Source organism: Muscardinus avellanarius (genome assembly GCF_963383645.1).
Source record: "Muscardinus avellanarius genome assembly, chromosome: 2".
Lineage (NCBI taxonomy): Eukaryota > Metazoa > Chordata > Mammalia > Rodentia > Gliridae > Muscardinus > Muscardinus avellanarius.
The window spans coordinates 12,098,424-12,117,748 of record NC_137787.1 but is presented as its reverse complement, the minus strand read 5'-3'; the positions used below and the strand labels follow the sequence as shown (position 1 = coordinate 12,117,748).

The 19,325-nt window shown below is 39.0% G+C and overlaps 1 protein-coding gene across 1 annotated transcript in view; it reads left to right on the top strand.

The window, feature by feature from the left end:
* Positions 1-19,325, top strand: part of COL4A3 (collagen type IV alpha 3 chain) — a gene marked incomplete at both ends in the record, with an annotated part of 153,769 nt that overhangs the window by 101,931 nt on the left and 32,513 nt on the right. The window contains 8 exon segments of the mRNA XM_080689306.1: positions 896-1,060; positions 2,109-2,201; positions 3,153-3,248; positions 4,230-4,300; positions 5,505-5,687; positions 12,540-12,708; positions 14,850-14,942; positions 16,145-16,246. Coding sequence (XP_080545432.1) covers positions 896-1,060; positions 2,109-2,201; positions 3,153-3,248; positions 4,230-4,300; positions 5,505-5,687; positions 12,540-12,708; positions 14,850-14,942; positions 16,145-16,246 — 972 coding nt within the window.

Sequence of the window (19,325 nt, the reverse complement as noted above, 5' to 3'; positions counted from 1 at the left end):
AAAAATATAGGTATATAAGTAGATATATATTTGTATGTACCCATATATACATGGAAAACATATACATCAATTGTTTTTATTAATATACATTAAGAGTGGAAATATGCTGAGGTTGAAATGAGCAAAAAGATGTTTTGGAGGTGTGGCCAAAGATTAAGGAAGGCCCCTTCTTCCTGCCAGGACCCTAAGTAATGAACAGACTCCTTTAAGAAGCCAGTGAGTAGAAAATTACAAAGGTCTAAGACAGACATCAATCAGAAGGATATCCTTTAAGCTCAAATAATAACAAAGACCAGGTATTGCCTCTGCTGATTTCTCAGCCCTGGGGTGGTGATATCTCTCTTATTAACAGAGATTTGATACTGCCCCCAGCTCACATCCTCATATTTTAGGATTAGGGTGGGTTCTGAACCACCCGGTCTGGCTTCCTTCCTAGGACATGCTTGCCTTCCCCATTCCCTTTTATACCTAACACAACTAGCAGGAATGAAATCCAGCTGCAACTTTCTTTCTCATTTGGGGCACTGAAAGGGAGGATCCTCTACTCTCTAATAAAAAAGTATATGCAAAATAGCATATACAGAAGAATGTCCCATGAGCTCTATAAATAAAAAGTCTACAGTGCCTCCCAAACTCTGCTTCCATTCTTTACAATAAGTCACACACATTATCTTGCTTGAATGGGGCATTTTGTACTTTGCTGTACTGCGATCTAATCTGCAAAGGCCACAGGTGAAGGAAGCAAGGGAAGTCCCTGTTTATATGCTTTATATGTTTCTCAATGGCACAACTTTTATAAATGAGAATATTTATAAAATATTCTTTTTCAACTGAAAATAAATGCATATTCCTCAGGAAAATATGTAAGCTCTCACAACTGACTACTTTCCCCAAGGACCATCAAGGCCCGGCCTCAGAGGACCCCCAGGACAACCCGGCTTGAAAGGAGGCAAAGGAGAGCGAGGCCCACCGGGGAAAGACATGGTGGGCGTCCCCGGGGCCCCAGGCTGTCCCGGCTCACCAGGCCCTGCAGGGCCACGGGGACTCCAGGGACCTCCAGGTAAGGTGCATAATGGACTGCTCTGGCGGACATTGCCCCGCAGCAGCTGCAGGCACATTGGGGCAGGAATCCCCACTCACTCAAAGCCCGGCCATCAGTCTGTGGGTTTTTTTATTAGTCATCTTAGCAGTGGCATTTCATTTTAATAACAATTTAGTAGAAAGAATATGGTAGAATGATGACTTTGCAAATGTCAAGTCTTCACCTAAGTTCCCCAGAGAGAAGAGAGGAGGGAGGAAGGAACCAGGGGAGGGAGCAGGAAGGAGAGCTGGTTATCAAGTCCACCTCTACCAAGGGCGACTGATCAGCCACTAGAGTCCATTTTCCAAGAAGCTGGTCTCAGGATGCTCTGTCCTGGGGGAGAAAGAGGAAGAATTTATCTGCCAGCTCCTATTTCCCATGGGTGGAAGACTTGCACCACAGGACAGGACCACCCCACCCACCCCATGCATGCACATTCCCGGCTGTGGTTAGGTGATACTCAGGGAATCCCATAGCTTGGCCTCAGCAAGACAGAAGGCAGATATGTGCAGCACAGGTGTGAGGTAAGATGCTGCCAGGTGAGGTGGGCCCAGAGGATTCCAAGTGCTCCAAGGTTTTCTCCATCACCCCGCGGAGCCATTTAGCATTCTGCCTTGGCTCTGCAGTGGATCATCATGAACAGAGAGATCACTTTTGTATTTTAAAATGCCTTTTCCTGGAAGCTTCCCAGGAAGGGCCTGTGTTTCATATTACATTTTCCCAAGAGACTTAAGAATCTTCTATATGTGGGAGTGATTTCTTTTTCATGGTATGTTTTTTAGAAGGGAAGAGACATTTGTTACTCACAGACAATCCAAAAGGATAACCTGGAAAGCTCTTAGAATTAATAACATACATAGTTAAAGTCTGATTATGTGAAAAATTAAAACATCCTTTACAATAAACTTAAAGACCCAGCTTCCAGTACATTGATGAGAGGAATGCATCTAAAATAATACATATATCAAGATTTGGCTAATTGAAAAAAGGCACAAATAAAAAATATCTTTGATGTTGTATTTTACAGGGGACATCGTTGTTTGCGAGGGTCCCCCTGGGGATCATGGACTGCCGGGCCATCTGGGGCCTCCAGGCATCCCAGGAGTTGAAGGGCCCAAAGGTTGGTCCAATTAATAGTGTTGCTCCATTGGAATAAGCCATTTTTATCAACATCATCACAGATGCTTCTTTTTCTCCTCCTCCTCCCCCTCCTCCTCCTCCTCCTCCTCCTCCTCCTCCTCCTCCTCCTTCTCCTCCTCCTCCTCCTCCTCCTCCTCCTCTTCTTCCTCCTCCTCCTCCTCCTCCTCCTCCTCCTCCTCCTCCTCCTCCTCCTCCTCCTTCTTCTTTGCACTGGAAATGGAATTCAGGAGCATTCTACCTCCAAGATACACCCTCAGCCCTATTTTATTTTATTTTATTTTATTTTATTTTATTTTATTTTTTGTGGTATTGGGGATGAAACCCAGGGGCATTCTACCTCTGAGCTATACCCCTAGCCCTTTTTTTATTCTTTATTTGGAAACAGGGTCTCACTGAGTTGCAAAGGGCCTCATTAAGTAGCTGAAGCTGTCTATGAGCCTAGATCCTTCTCTCTCAGCCTCCCAAATGCTGGGATTACTAGTGTGTGCCACCACACCCTGGCAGTTTTTCTTCTTCTGAGACAGCAAGGATGCCAAATAGAAGCCAGTCTGAAGTGGCTTCTTTTCCAGAAGAATTAGCTAAACTATTCCTTTATCTGTAAATCATTCATTCATTTAGCACCCAATAGGTTATTGGAAATCCCTAGAAGGAGAGTTTTCTCTTGCGTGCAAGGAAAGGCAACCCTGAAATAGGGTCTGTTTTATCCTAGATTCTTGGAATTTCCTCTCAGAACAAGTAAGCATCTCAAGACAAAAATTTAAGCAGATGTATAATACATGGTCTTCTCAATTAACACATACAATACCCTACATTATTTTTACTCACAAAGCAATGTTTAAATATAATAAATGTGTATATAGATGGTGCCTATCTGGCCTTTCCATGAACTTGGTGTGGGATTATTAGTAATGCTAGCATGCTCTTTTTGTAGGAGAACCAGGCCTACTGTGTGTAGAATGCCCTTGTATCCCAGGGCCCCCAGGCCTCCCGGGACTGCCAGGACTAGATGGTGTCAAAGGAATCCCAGGTATGGACTCTGCAAATTTGGGCTTGTGCAAGGACAAAACACACTGGGAAATTTATTTTATTTTATTTTTTACTTTTTTTGGTGGTACTGGGGGTGGAACCCAGAGGCTTTCTACCTCTGGGCTATACTCCCAGACCTATTTTGTATTTTATTTGGAAACAGGGTCTCACTAAGTTGCTGAGAGCCTCACTAAGTAGCTGAAGCTGGCTTCAAACCTGCGCAATCCTCCTGTCTCAGCCTCCCAAGTGCAGGGGTTACAAGCATGGGCCACCATGCCAGGCTCACACTGGAAAATTTAAAAGATAATAGATTGCTGGAGGTCTTGATGAATTCGGAGGGAGAGTTTCAAAAACATCTACTAAGCCAAGGGTGGTGGCACAGAGCCAAATCCCCAGCCTGAGCTACAGTTGATGTTTATTCTCTTCTTTCTGCATAATTTTCTTACCATGAGTGAATGTTGACTCTTACTGTCAGAAGAAAATAAATGTATATCCTTAACAGTATAAAGATGAGAATGTTAGGAAGCTAAGGTCAGAGTTCTTGCTTTTAATTATTATTATTATTATTATTATTATTATTATTATCATTATTGTCATTTCTTTTGTAGTACTAGAGATTGAACCCCGGGTCATTCTGCCTCTGAGCTACACACTCAGCCTTATTTTATTATTTTAAACAAGATCTCATTAAGTTGCAGAGGGCTTCCCTAAGTTCTGAGGCTGGCCTCGAACCTATGATCCTGTCTCAGCCTCCTAAGTACTGGAATTATAAGTGTGTCCCACCACATCTGATTTAGGATTCTCGTTTTTTACACTTGCTCTTAATCCAGCTCTTCACTCCTATTCTCTCATTGTATTATACATTTTCTGGGAAAAACAATTGTCTAGCTCTCCTGAAAGGGAAGAGCAGTATTTTCATCTGCTGAATTAGTCCAACCATCCAGAGCTGGTGTTCAGTTGTTGCCAATGTTTTGTTTTGCAGGGGGACGAGGTGCCGCTGGTGTGAAAGGAAGCCCAGGCCCCCCAGGAAGTACAGGTCTTCCAGGATTTCCAGTAAGATTGCATGGTTATAAAGCTTTACCATCAATTTGGAAAAAATTGCTGTCTGATCATATGGATGCACCACACATAGGTTATTAGTCTATGTGGAGAACTGTAGGTGTTACATAGATACTTGTAGACTAGATGAACTCATGAATTTAAAGGTCTTTTCTAACTAGGCATGATAGTGCATGCTTGGAATCCCAGCACTTAAGAGGCTCAAACAAGAGATTCACAGGTTCGAGGCCAGTCTCAGCAAGCTAGTGAGGCCCTCAGCAACTTAGTGAGACCCTGTTTAAAACTAAAAACTAAAATAGGGCTAGAGATGTAGCGCAGAGGTAGAATGTTCCTGGGTTCAACCCCCAGTATCAAAAATCAAAAATAAAAGATATTTTAAAATGGTGTCGAAGACAGAAGGCAGACTGGTCATCTTCAGCAGACTGAAAATGGAAAGAGAGATGGACCGCAAATGGGTTTGAGGGAAAAGGGACTGATACAAATGTTTTAACACTGATCGATTGTGGTATAGTTCTACTAATAGTCATTAAGTTGTACTCTTCAGAGGAAACATATCTCAACAAAGCTGTTAAAAATTAAAATATTGGTAACATGTTGATTAGCATTGTGAACCAGCAAGCTGTACATAGATATAGTTAAATCAAATTCTTCAGAGATACATGTTGAAATTTACCTGTACCTAAACATAATCTGAATTATGATTGTTGTATTATGCTGAATGATATTAGTATGTATAGTATATTGAATTACACTAACTAAATTCTTTTCCATTTGGAAGTTAAAAATGAATGAAAATCCAGGTGTGGTGGCACATACCTGTAATCCTAGTACTTGGGAGGCTAAGATGGGAAGGTCACAGGTTCAAGGCCAGCCTCAGAAATTTAGCAAGGCCATTAGCAACATAGTGAAACCCTATTTCAAGGTAAAATAATATAATAAAATAGGGCTGAGGTTGTAGCTCAGAGGTAGAATGTCCCTGGGTTTAATCCCCAGTTCTGGGGGGGGGGGGGTACTCAAAATGATATTTGTGGGCCAAAGAAAATATGTGTTAAAATAATCTGTGTCCAGTAAAATCGAAAAGTTCTTGATGACAATATTTTAAAGAATGAATTAATGGATTCATTCATTCATTCATTTTAAGAATGAATTAATGTACCGCATGGAAACACAGTACAGACTGATTTCTATATCACCCTAGGGATTTCCCGGCGCTCAGGGAGACCCAGGACTTACAGGAAGAAAAGGTGAAACGTCTCAGCCCCTGGGGCAAGTGGGTGCCCCCGGAGATCCCGGGCTCCGAGGACAACCTGGGAGAAAGGGCTGGGATGGAATTCCTGGAACTCCAGGAGTAAAAGGATTACCAGGAGCCAGAGGAGACCCGGTTGGTATTTATCAATTGTTGTTTTTTTAATTACTCTTCCTATAGAAGATGCTCTGGAATAAAGAGATAAGATTATTTCCTTCTAAAAAAGCGACTGGCCACTTGGCCTGGCTCATCATTCTGGCTACAGAATGAGGCAGCATCCAATTATCAGGAATAACCCGAGTAAATATTTATAGTATTCTACCAAAATAAGTAGGTAGCTTTCAAGAAGTTAGCCCAACTAAAATTCTACATTGATAATGACTCTCATACACAAGTTATATTTCCATAGTCATGTCATATGAGTTTTTAGAGAAGTTCAGAAAATGACTACTAGGAGAAAGTGTTAGTAGTTTGGAGCATTTAAGTAAAAATAAATGCATAAAAAGACAGAGTACTTAGGAGCATGGTAGTCAATTATAGACATAAAATATTTTTTCATTGGCCAGGCATGATGGCACAAGCCTGTAACCCTAGTATTTGGGAAGCTGAGACTGGAGAATCACAGGTTCGAGGCCAGCCTCAGCAATTTGATAAGGCCCTTTTTCAAAATAAAAAATAAAATAATGCTAGCGGTGTAACTCAGGAGTAGGATGGTCCTAGGTTCAATCTCCAGTACCAGACACACACACACCAAAAAAGAAGTTTCATCATTTAAAATGTTTCAATTTAGGTAAGTTTGATTCCTTTCATGGATTAGAATTTGTCAAATAAGGGCATCAAATGTCTCATCACTTGAAATATTTCATCTTATATAAATTTGATTCTTTTCATGGGATAGAGTTTATCACTTGCTCAAAGAGAACTAATACCTACCAGATCTATTTTAAAATGTCATAGAGTAAAACGGCTAAGAACTTCTCACAATATATCCATGAGAAATTTGCCCAAACTAATCTACAAATACCATTTTCTCTCAAGGTTAATCAGATTTATCCAATAAAACCATTGAAATATTTGGGGAGACCTGGTAAGCAAATGTAAAGATTTGTTTACAGATCCTTTAATGTAAGATGACTGTGACTCTCCAACACGTAGATATGGAAAACGGTCTTTCCGGGAGCACTTATGGAGCAGGGCTACTCGATCCCATTGTGGGCAACTTTTGGGCAGCCCACTAAGTGGTAGTCCTGCTTGTTGAAGGACAGTGTCTTCAATTCTTTTAGTCTGTATCAATACAATTATCTCCCCATTTGCATCTTTCCAATGTCTCTCTTTTAATTCTGAAAGAAATCCCAAAAAGAAAATGAGAGAAAGTCAAAGAGGTTATTTGTTAAATCAGGTCCTGTTAGACAGAGAGAGAGAGAGACAGAGATAGAGACAGAGAGAAGCTGAGCGAGCGTGATGGCACATGCCTGCAAGTCCACTATTTGAGAGGCCGAGACAGGAAGATTGTAGGTCCAAGGTCATCCTGGGGTAACTTAACAAGACCTTGTTTCAATATAAAAAATAAAATAAAAGGGCTGACTGCGTAGCTCAGCAGTTCAATTCTCCAAGATACAATCTCCAGTACCACAAAATTTAAAAATAAAGGATAAAGTCACCCAATGATACCAAACAATGAAAACTCCGGTCAAGTGTATTTGGGAGGGTCATGTTGGAAAAGAAGGGGAGGGGGAAGGGTACATAGATGGTTTTGTCAAATCGACTTCTTTTAAACATGCAACTCATTTTCAAAGTTGCAGTATATAAAGCTTTTAATATATAAGAAAAATAATACAGGTAGACTATCTCCTCTGTTATGAAAATACCTACCAAATAAAGGCTTGCTGTGCAGATTTTATTTTATACCATTAGCAGGAATGTAACCTCTAAGGCCATTGGAATTGTTGGTCAGTTTGAATTTAGCTTCAGTATCTATGGTCACATGGGAGACATGTCTTTCAAGGACATCTCAAGTGGGACTTAAGACATTTTCAAATTTACACAGGATTGCTGAATTCAAATATTGCATAAAAGAGCAGAAGCTGAAGTGCTCTTATTTTAGTAACAATTCCTGCTACAAATGGCAACTGCTTTTTTTTTCTTTTAACAATTTTTTTATTGAACATAAATAGTATACATTTAAACTATATTTGGTGCCCTCTCCCCCCCCGCCTCCATTTTCCCTTCCCCCCCTCCCACCAATGGTTGTCCAGGTTAACCATGTCATATTCATAATTTTACACATATTCAGATGTAGACCCTCATTAATCAAGATAAGCCTTCCTCCTCTCCTATCTTTCCGTTCAAACTTTGCTGATATTTCCCCTCTATTATCTGGAGTCCCACTGGTATGCTCTGTGTTTCCTAGTTTGGGCATATTAAAGGAAACATATGTATCTTCTCCTTCTGTGCTTGGCTGATCTCACTTAATATAATGTTCTCCAGGGCTTTCCATCTTCTTGCAAATGATATAATTTTGTTCTTCTTTATGGCTGAATAGAATTCCATTGTGTGTATTTCCCATAGTTTTGCTATCCATTCATCTGTTGATGGTGATCTGGGTTGGTTCCATATTTTGGCTATTACAAATTGTGCTGCTATGAACATAGGTATGCATATGTTGCTGTATTTCTCTGAATTCAACCCCTTTGGAAAGATACCCAGGAGTGGTATAGCTGGATCATATGGTGGATCTATTCCCACCTTTCTTAGGAATCTCCACACAGATCTCCATAGTGGCTGAACTAGTTTGCATTCCCACCAACAGTGTAAAAGAGTTCCTCTTTCCCCACATCCTTTCCAGCATTTGTTGTTGTTTGATTTCTTTATGCTTGCCACTCTGACTGGGGTTAGATGGAATCTTAGTGTAGTTTTGATTTGCATCTCCCTGATGGCCAGTGATGAAGAACATCTTTTCATGTATCTATTGGCCCTTTGAATCTCTTCTTTTGTGAAGTGTCTATTTAGTTCATTTGCCCATTTCTTGATTGGGTTGTTTGTTTTGCTAGTGTACAGTCTTTTGAGCTCTTTGTATATTCTGAATATTAGCCCCCTATCAGAATGGTGGCTGGTAAAGATCTTTTCCCATTCTGTAGGCTTCCTCTTTAGGTTATTGATAGTTTCCTTTGATGAGAAGAAACTTTTAAGTTTGATGCTATCCCACTTGTTAATTCTTGCTTTAATTTCCTGAGCTTTGGAGGTTTTGTTGAGAAAGTTACTGCCTGTGCCAGTATGTTGTAGTATTGAACCTATGCTCTCCTCTACTAACTTCACAGTCTCAGGTCTAATTTCTAAGTCTTTGATCCATCTTGAGTTGATTCCTGTGTTTGGTAAGATATAGGGGTTTAGATTCATCTTTTTACAAATGGTTAGCCAGTTCTCCCAGCACCACTTGTTGAAAAGGCTGTCTTTTCTCCATCATATGTGTTTGGCCCCTTTGTCAAAGATTAATTGACTAAAGATGTGTGGGTTTGTTTCTGTATCTTCTATTCTAATCCACTGGTCAGTATATCTCTTATTGTGCCAGTACCATGCTGTTTTTACTACTTTTGCTCTATAGTATAGTTTGAAGTCTGGAATTGTAATGCCTCCTGCATGTTTCTTGTTGCTGAGAATTGCTTTGACTATTCTGGGTCTTTTCTTTCTCCATATAAAGTTCATGATTGATTTTTCTAGGTCTTTGAAGAATGTTGCTGGTATTTTAATGGGAATTGCATTGAATCTATAGATCAGTTTTGGCAGAATGGCCATTTTGATGATATTTATTCTGTCTATTCATGAGCATGGGAGATCTTTCCATCTTCCAAGGTCGTCTTTAATTTCTTTCTTTAATGTTTTATAGTTTTTGTTGTAGAGGTCTTTTACATCTTGGGTTAGGTTTATTCCTAGGTATTTTATTGGTTTTGAGGTTATAGTGAATGGAATTGTTTTCTTTGTTTTCTTTCATTGTGGATTTGTTGTTGGCATAAAGAAAAGCCACTGATTTCCTTAGGTTGATTTTGTATCCTGCGACTTTGTTGAATTTGTCAATCAACTCCAGAAGTCTTTTGGTTGAGTTCTTTGGGTCTTCCAGATAAAGGATCATGTCATCTGTGAATAAGGATAATTTTAATTCCTCTCTTCCTATGTGGATTCCTTTGATTTCCTTCTCTTGTCTTATTGCTACAGCAAGAGTCTCAAGGACTATATTGAACAGGAGTGGTGGTAGTGATAGTGGGCATCCTTGTCTTGTTCCTGACTTTAGCAGAAATTCTTGCAGTTTTTCCCCATTCAATATAATGTTGGCTTTGGGTTTACAGTATATTGCCTTATTTTTTGCAGTGTTTTTAACACAAATGGGTGTTGGATTTTGTCGAATGCTTTTTCAGCATCTATTGCTATGATGATGTGGTTTTTGTTCTTGGTTCTATTTATGTGGTGGATAACATGTATTGATTTGCATATGTTGAACCAGCCTTGTTTTTCTGGGATGAAACCGACTTGGTCATGATGTATTATTCGCTTGATATAGTTTTGAATGCATATAGCTAGTATTTTGTTTAGAATTTTTGCATCTATGTTCATTAAGGATATTGGTCTGTAGTTTTCCTTTCTTGAGTTATCTTTATTTGGTTTAGGTATTAATGTGATACTGGCCTCATAGAAGGAATTTGGGAGAGTTCCATCTCTTTCAATTTCCCAGAACAAGTTATGAAGTATTGGTATTAGTTGTTCACTGAAGGTTTTGTAGAATTCAGCTGGAAACCCATCTGGGCCTGGGCATTTCTTTGGTGGAAGAATTTTTATTGCCGTTTCTATTTCTTTGGTTGTTATTGGTTGGTTTAGGCTTGCTGTGTCCTCTTGGCTGAGTGTAGGAAGGTTAACTGTGCTTAGAAATCTATCAATTTCTTCCAGGTTTTCAAGTCTATTGGAGTATAAATTTTTAAAGTAGTTTCTGATAATCTTTTGAATTTCTTCACTATCTGTGGTGATATCTCCTTTTTCATTTCTAATTTTGATAATTTGAGTTGATTATCTTTTTCTTTTGGTTAGTTTGGCCAGGGATTTATCAATTCTATTAATATTTTCAAAGAACCAACTTTTTGTTTTATTGATTCTTTGAATTGTTTTTTTTTTTGTTCTCTATTTCATTTATTTCTGCTCTAATTTTAATGATTTCTTGCCTTCTGCTGGCTTTGGGAATAGACTGTTGCAGATTTTCTAGGTCCTTGAGTTATGTCATTAGGTTCTTTACTTGGTCGTTCTCTGTCCTTCTTATGTGGGCACTCAATGCAATAAACTTTCCTTATGGTGTCCCATAGATTTTGGTAGGTTGTTTCTCTGTTTCCGTTTGTTTCCATAAATTTCTTTATTTCTTCCTTAATTTCTGCTCTTACCCATTCATCATTCAATAGTGTATCATTCATTCTCCATGAATTTGAATACTTTCTTTCAAGTTTCCTGTTGTAGATTTCTACTTTTATTCCGTTGTGGTCTGAAAAGATGCAAGGAATTATATTATATTTTTTGAATTTGCTGGTATTTTCTTTGTGTCCCAGGATGTGATCAATTTTGGAGAAGGTTCCATGGGCTGCTGAGAAGAATGTGTATTCTGTAGTTCCTGGTTGAAATATTCTGAAAATGTCTATTAGGTCTATTTGGTTTATGGTTTCCTATAGTTCTAAAGCATCTTTACTCATCTTTTGCCTTGAAGATTAATCCAGTGGTGTGAGAGGTGTATTAAAGTCTCCCAGAATTATGGTATTTGGGTCTACTTGGGATCTTATGTCCAGAAGGGTTTGTTTTACAAATGTGGTTGCACCCACATTTGGGGCATAAATATTTACTATCATTATATCTTCTTGGTGTGTTGTTCCTTTTAATAAAAGGAAGTGCCCTGATTTGTCTCTTTTGATGTGTTTTAGTTTAAAGTCTGTTTTGTTGGATATCAGGATTGCTACCCCTGCTCTTTTTTGGTCACTGTTGGCATGGTATATCTTTTTCCATCCTTTCACTTTCAGTCTGTGAATATCTTTGGCTATAAGGTGAGTTTCTTGCAGATAGCATATATTTGGATTATGTTTCCTAATCCACAATGCCAGTCTATGTCTTTTGATTGGTGAATTAAGTCCTTTGACATTAAGAGATATTATTGAAATATGAGTTTTGTTTTCTGCCATTTTGTGTTCTGTCTACTCTTGGGTGGTTTGATCTTTCTTCTTTACTTAAATGGCCCACTTATTAACTTCCTCTCTTCTCTGATTCTGAAGTCTGCTTCTTTTTTCTTCCTTATGGTTTATTTCTTTTAGAATTCTCTCTAGTGTTGGCTTTGAGTTCATGAATTTTTTGAGATTCTGTTTATCCTGAAAGACTTTGGTTTCACCATTGATCTTGAATAGAAGTTTTGCTGGATAGTTTAGTTTGGGTTGGAAGTTATTTTCTTCCAGGGTCTGAATCATGTCGTACCAGTCTCTCCTAGCATTCATGACCTGGGTTGTATAGTCTGGGGTGATTCTTATTGTTTTGCCTCTATATGTCACCCATCCTTTTGTTCTCACTGCTTTTAAGATTTCTCCCTTGGCCTCTATATTGGTCATTTTGGTTATTATGTTGTGTGGAGTGGTCTTTCTTTGGTCCTGTCTCAGTGGAGTTCTGTATGCCTCCTGGACATGAAGGTCCAAGTCTCTTTCCATATTTGGAAAATTCTCTGAGATTATTTCCTTGAAGATATTACAGATGCCCTTGGTCTATACCTCTATCCTTTCTTCAATGCCTATTATTCATAAATTAGGATGCTTCATTTTATCCCATATTTGCTGGATGTTAAGGTTTTGTTGCTGTAAAGATTTCTGTATATCGCTGACTGTGTTTTCGGTTTTGAGTTGAAGAGCTTCCCAGGGCAGGATTAACCTGTACTTAGAAGCTACTGAAATGAAGCACCAACCAAATATGTTCTTGTTGTCACAGGCCTTGAGCGGTGTGAAGGGGGACCAGGGTCTTCCGGGCAATCCCGGTCCCCCTGGGTCCCCAGGACCCACAGGACCTGCTGGACCACCTGGCCATGGACCTCCGGGAGAGCCAGGTCCCAAGGGCACCCGCGGAGTTCCTGGAGCCCCAGGCCTACCTGGAGAAGCCGGTTGGTTAGTTTTGTTTCCAACCCTGTTTTTCTACAGTGGGGTGATGGTTTCCAGGGCTAATGAAGCTCCTTTAAGACTAACGTACATCATTTCACTGCTTACACTCAGACTATGTTGACTCAGAGACACTGGGAAAGAATTTAGAGGATATATCAGAGACAATCCATTTTTCCTTGTTACTGAGCAATTCCACTAAAATGATCCCAGGATCATCTGTATCTATTACTAATATGAATACATAAAATGAATAAAGTTTAAGGGTTGGATGGAAGTCAATTAGGGTACAGCGAGGGGAAGCAAAAATCACGAACTTGCTCTTAGAAGTCTTTTCAAGATTTAAAGGACCCAATAATATTATTGCAATTTTTTCTTTTTGATCTATAACTCAATACGCAAGTTATAAACAAACCTTTGTAAGATCTAAGAAAAATGAAAAGTTGTCTGATAATACTTTTGAAGTCCAGGCAACTCTTGAGATCCAGAGGTACTGAACACAGTTCTGTATCCAGAGAAAATCAAATGCTTCGTATTTGTGTGTGGCTAAGTAAGGCAGAAGGTAAGAATAACATGTTACAAAGTTTTGAATAAACAAAGCCACGATGGTCATTTGGTACTTCTAAAATCACTTTGAAGGGTAAGACCCAACACACTCATGGTCTCCAAATTATTATATAGTATCTTTCTCATCAAAATAAAAAATTTTGAGTGAACATCCCCATAAGTATTCACAGATATAAGTTGAGTGCATCATTTCTGTCCATACATATGTAAAGCTTATTTTATGATTTAATATATATGTATATGAAATAATTATTATTTATTTTTGTCTTCACCTTACCTTGGAGGATGTTGTTCTAATTCAGGTTTTAGAAAATTATGGTGGCCCATGGTTCAAATCCAGCCCACCAACTAGTTTTGTATGGCCCATGAGCTTTCTTATAGCTTTGAAAAAAATAAAGAGCCAGGCATGATGGTGCATGCTTGGTGGAGACAAGCATGTAACTGACAGCTTCAGCTACTTAGTGAGGCCCTTTGCAACTCAGTGAGACCTTGTTTCAAAATAATAAAAAATAGTACTGGGGGTATAGCTCTGAGGTAAAATGCCCCTGGGTTCTATCCCTAGTACCACAAAAAAAAAAAATTAAGAATCTTTTGTGATATGTTAAAAGTATATAAAATCCAAATTACAGTGTTAATAAATAAAACCTGCTGGCATACAGCCACACTTGTTCATTAAATCCAAATTACAGTGTTAATAAATAAAACCTGCTGGCATACAGCCACACTTGTTCATTTATTTACCATCTCTGGTTGCTCTCATGCACAATGGCAGAGTAGAGTGTTATGACAAACATCCGGACTACAAAAGCCTCAATTCCTTCCTACCTGGCCATTTACAGTAATAATTTATTGGCATCTGTTCTCATTCTTCATCCAACCCTCTCTCTTGTTCTTTCTAAATGTCCATCTTTAGTCAAGAACCTCATTGTCATGGAATATATTATAAAATTTTCCCATCACATACTGTAAAGCATATTTCTTTTCTGTAAATACGTGGCTATATGGCCAGTACTAATCACTGGCATTGTTTAATGTTGGCCAGTGTGGTCAGAACATGATACTGGGTGTTCTATCAGGTAGTTATTATTTCCCCAATGACAGATGAGGAACTTATCCAAGAGTTATTAAGAATTGTGCCCAAACTCATAAATGTTATAAATAGTATTACCAGGCTTCAAACCCAGACCAGTATATTGGATCACACTTACTGTTTTATTTACTATACCATAGTGCCTTCCTATGAAAACTAGTCACACAGTAGATAAATCGTCTAAGTATTCACCCACTTAATTCCATATTATAATTTTTTGGACTAGCCTCTCATTTAACTTACAAGCCTACTGAGCTATTAATTTAAATAAGTCTTAGACAATAACAGATGCTTCTAAAACTTGGTTGATTAAATAAGAAAGTTATTATAGTTCATCATCCCTGAGCTAGTTTTAAATATTATGAAAGCAGAGGTTACATTTTTAAATTTCCTTGGGATATTTTTGTAGATACCTTATAACTATAGTTTCTCCTGTCATCCATGAAAAGCTTCAATATACCCACCATTCTTATCACAAATTTTCTTAAGGTCCTAAGGGAGAACCCAGCGTTTCGACACCTGTGCCAGGCCTGCCAGGCCTTCCAGGGCCCTCCGGCCATGCTGGCCCCCAAGGCCCACCTGGTGAGTGAGTGCCCTTTGCCAAGTCTGGTGAGTGGAATCAGATGGCGCCCTGCCTCCCCTGGAGGATGGAAGGATCCTCATGGCATCATGTTAAGTGAAAGCAGCCAGAAGAGGAAAGTCAAAGGCAGATTGTTTTCTCTCATGTGGATTCTAGAGAGAAAAAAAAAGAGAAGGAAAACAAAGAAAAAGGAAAAATGGAATCACAAAAATAGAAGAGAGACCACCAGAGTAGAGGAAGGAGATCAGAGGGAGGAAGGAGGGGAGGATAAAAGGAGGAACTGGCGAACAGAACTGAACGAATTCTATTATGCACACGTGACTATGTTACAATGAATTCCACTACTATGTATAAGTATAATACAGCAATGAAACAGCTTAAAAACCACTGCCCCTCCCTATTATAATAAATAAATATATATATATATATATATATATATATATATATATATATATATATATTTGTAGGATCAAAAAGAGACACAGGCCGGGCGTGGTGGCACACGCTTGTAATCCCTGTGCTTGGAAGGCTGAGACAGGAGTATCGTGCGGGTTCAAAGCCAGCCTTGCTAGCTTAAGAGACCCTGTTTCCAAATAAAAATATAAAAATAGGTCTGGAAGTGTAGCCCAGAAGTAGAAGGGTTTCCAGGAACCCCAGTACCACCAAAGAGAGAGAAAGAGAGAGAAAGAGACAGACAGACAGACAGACAGCCCTGTCAGCGTTTGGAGGTTTTCCAAATTATTCCTGATTGTGTTTCTGATATAAAAGTGGCAAAGGAGAACCATACAAATTTTTAAGAGGAATTCCAGAGAAGGTAAGTCTTTACAGATTTTTGGTGGGGGAGCAAGGAATGCCTATCATAGTGTTTTCCACAGCGTCTTGACTCGGAACTTAGTTATTATTATTATTTTTTTTTTTTTTGCTAATGGGATCTAAAACTTAATTTTCAGGAGGGAGAGGGAGACCGATAGTTCAAGATATCTAGAATCCCATTTTAAGGAATTAAATTATATTATTAAGATTCTTTGCAGCTCCTAATGATTATCCCAATAGATATGGGTGAGAAGCAATATTATATAGTTGAGGTTATATTAAAAATATTTGTTAACTTTCAAAATTGTCTAGGATGACACAGATAATTTAGATATTTTCTTTTAAACTGAATGAAAAAAGTTACTAACATGTATGCATATGTGTTTTTAAGGTGTCCCTGGATCCATGGGAAAATGTGATCCTGGTCTTCCTGGCCCTGATGGTGAACCAGGAATTCCTGGAACTGGATTTCCTGGGCCTCCTGGACCTAAGGGTAAATTAAAATTTTAAAATGCAAGGCTTATTGTTAATATTTACAAGTCACAAATATGTATAGTGGATATAATGGAAAATAATCTATATCCTTTTTTTATCAAAATGGAAATCATTCCCCAAAAATCCTGATGCTAGGTGTGGTGACACACACCTGTAATCCTAGTACTTGTGAGACTGAGACAGGAGGATAGAAAGTTTGAGGTCAGCCTGGGCAACTTAATGTAAGACCCTATCTCAAAATAAAATAAAAAGGCTAGGATATAACTCAGTGGTAGAGCTCCCTGAGTTCAATCCTCAATGCCAAAAAGAGGAGAGGGAGGGAGGGAGGAAGGGAGGGAGGGAGGGAGGGAGGGAGGGAGAGAGAGAGAGAGAGAGAAGGAGAAAGAGAGAAAGGAAGGAAGGAAGGAAGGAAAGATGGCTGGTTGGTTTCAAGTGCTAAGAGATCAAATAATAATCTGACAAGTATATCTTGTCAATCTTGTTCAGGATAACATATGAGGAAACTCAGTCGCCAGATAATCACATAAACCATAAATTTTATAACTATCATACTTGTTTAAATGTTAAAGTTTTCAAAATGTAAGCCATGTTCTATCTCTTGGATTAGTATGTTATCAATACATTAATATGGGACTATTGATTTTAATTTATTAGTATTTAAAATGGGACACATAACTAAATTTCTCATGCGGTCCCAAGAATGGCTTTGGCTCTGATTTTGTGGATTTCTTCCCAGTGATCTGTGAAGTAATGGAGCCTGGCCCATACTTTGGCCTCCTCCTTCCTGAACACTGCACCAATAAGTTGCACCCTAGCTTTTTACTCTATGGATTCACCCGCCAGAAGATGGTAAAGTATGGGACCAGAGCTGGTCTAAGAGAGGTTCCCTGAAAGTGGGGACTGACAATTTCGCAGTTGAACTTTATTTAATTCATGAATCCCATGAATTGAACATTGGTCAAATTAGGGGCATGAAGACATTCCCTGAGCGTGACCTCACTTTACCAGGGTCTCCTGTTCAGAACATAGACATTGATACATCTATTCGGCTTCGGCTTCTTTCTCAATCTCAATTAGTTAACTTACTATATACGATGGATGCTGTGGTGTTACCGGCGGGTTCAGTCCTGTGGGGGGCAAGTCCACTAGCGGTCGGGGGCCTCAGAAAGATGGGATAAAAGGCAGGCGACGTTCTGCAGATTCTTATCTGCAGCAGTTCTTTTCCCCTCTATGAATTCCTTAAGTTTTTAGTTACGACGCTTTGGAAAAGAACCTGAGGTGGACAAAGGCTTCTTGAGCCAATGACACTTTATTATGAAAACCCCAAGAAATTTATACACTTCACCAGTAAAGTTAAGAGAAAGGGGGGCGGGTGTCTTTCAGCTGGCTGTTGGCCTTTGAAGAATTAACTTCTGTTTCTCTCCAAGGTCTTGCAGATAAGCAGCTCCAGGTGGCAGCCTCCCAGAATAGACAGGAATAGTCAAGGCTTGGGAGCTTCTCAGGGAACCTTCTTTAACTTTTCCTGGAACTTTCCATCTTTTGGGCTCAGTTCATATAACAAGTGTGGGGAGATGTGGTAATTCAGGTGTTGGCATCTTATCTTCTAAATCTGAAAGCTTAAGCATACTCACAACACAGTTTGGTAGACAAAATACCGCAAATAACACCACAAGGTTCTTAGTTCTAATTGTCAGATGTATTTCCTTAACTGGTGAGCACTCTTCTTTAAACAACAAGCCTATTAAAAGTCTACTTATCTTTAATAATCCACTTCCCTGTCACAAACTCTCTGCAGTCTGCTTCTAACTTTCTAATTTCTTTCTTTTCCAGTTGGGACTTTCTTATGATAAGCTCTTTTTCATGCAAAAATGCTTTTCTTACTCTTACGGTATTTCTTTTCCTTCATACATATATATTTAAAATGTCTGTCCTTTATTTTGTAATATTTATTTCTAATTATGCGGCCAGTTTTTCTATCTCCTGGAATGCTCACACTGAGGTAAAAGTTAACAGTCTTTTTCTTTGGGTCTATTGTATTTGGGCAGCTAAGTTGTTTCTTTAAGGTCACACACAAAGTTTTTCTCTGTCTCTAGGCAGGATTTGCCGGAGTTAACGATGAAGGTCGGAGGCCATTTGTGATTGCTGCAGCTGGGGTGCTTATCACAGTACCTGAATTCTGGCCAGTTTCTCATTATTGTTGAGCAGAGCCAAGGACGTTTAGACAAATTATTAGAGAGTTTATTTCCACGGACTCAGTTTCTTTTTATAGTCCTAATTTCACATCACTGGAGCAATTCGTGTAGAAAGTTAAAAGGAATAATAGTGAAGGGTATCTAAAAGTGGGGGGTACTTTGGCCAGAGATGACACCTCCTTCTCGGGGCGTTTTTGCCGATTTAACTATGTGGAGTGGGGTCTCAACACATAGATGCCGAGGCAGCAGGATGTCTTGGCACTGTGGGACATTAGGATTGAATTCTCTTGATGCTGAAAAGGCTTTTTTGATCTGTGTTATACTTGATTTTCATGTACGTCAAATCCATTTAACTGGACACTATGTGAAATATACTTAAAAATTGGTCAAGCCAAGTGCAGAGGGGTATACGCCTCTAATCCAAGTACTTGGGAGGCTGAGACAGGAGAATCCCAAGTTCAAGGCCAGCCTCAGCAACTTGGCAAGGTCCTGTTTCAAAATAAAAAATAAACAGGCACGAAATGTAGCTCAGAGGTAAAATGCCCCTGGGTATCCTCAGTAGCACGTGCACACACACACACACACACACACACACACACACACAGAGTCAAATGACCAACCATCATTAGCCATTTGAAGAATTTCTGGATCAAAATTGTAGTTATAGTATGTATCCAAACTTTTTTAAAACTCATTTTTATTTAAATTGGTAACCCGTGTAATCTGACTTGATACTGAGTTTTTATAGCGCTAGTTTATCAGTGGGTTTTCTTATCATTCAGACTTCTATACAAACATTTCTAACTGACTGCCTTGTAAAGGTAAGACCTGGAATAAGAATGATGCGGCTCAGAATCTTTCAATAAGACTAATCTCTGACGTTTT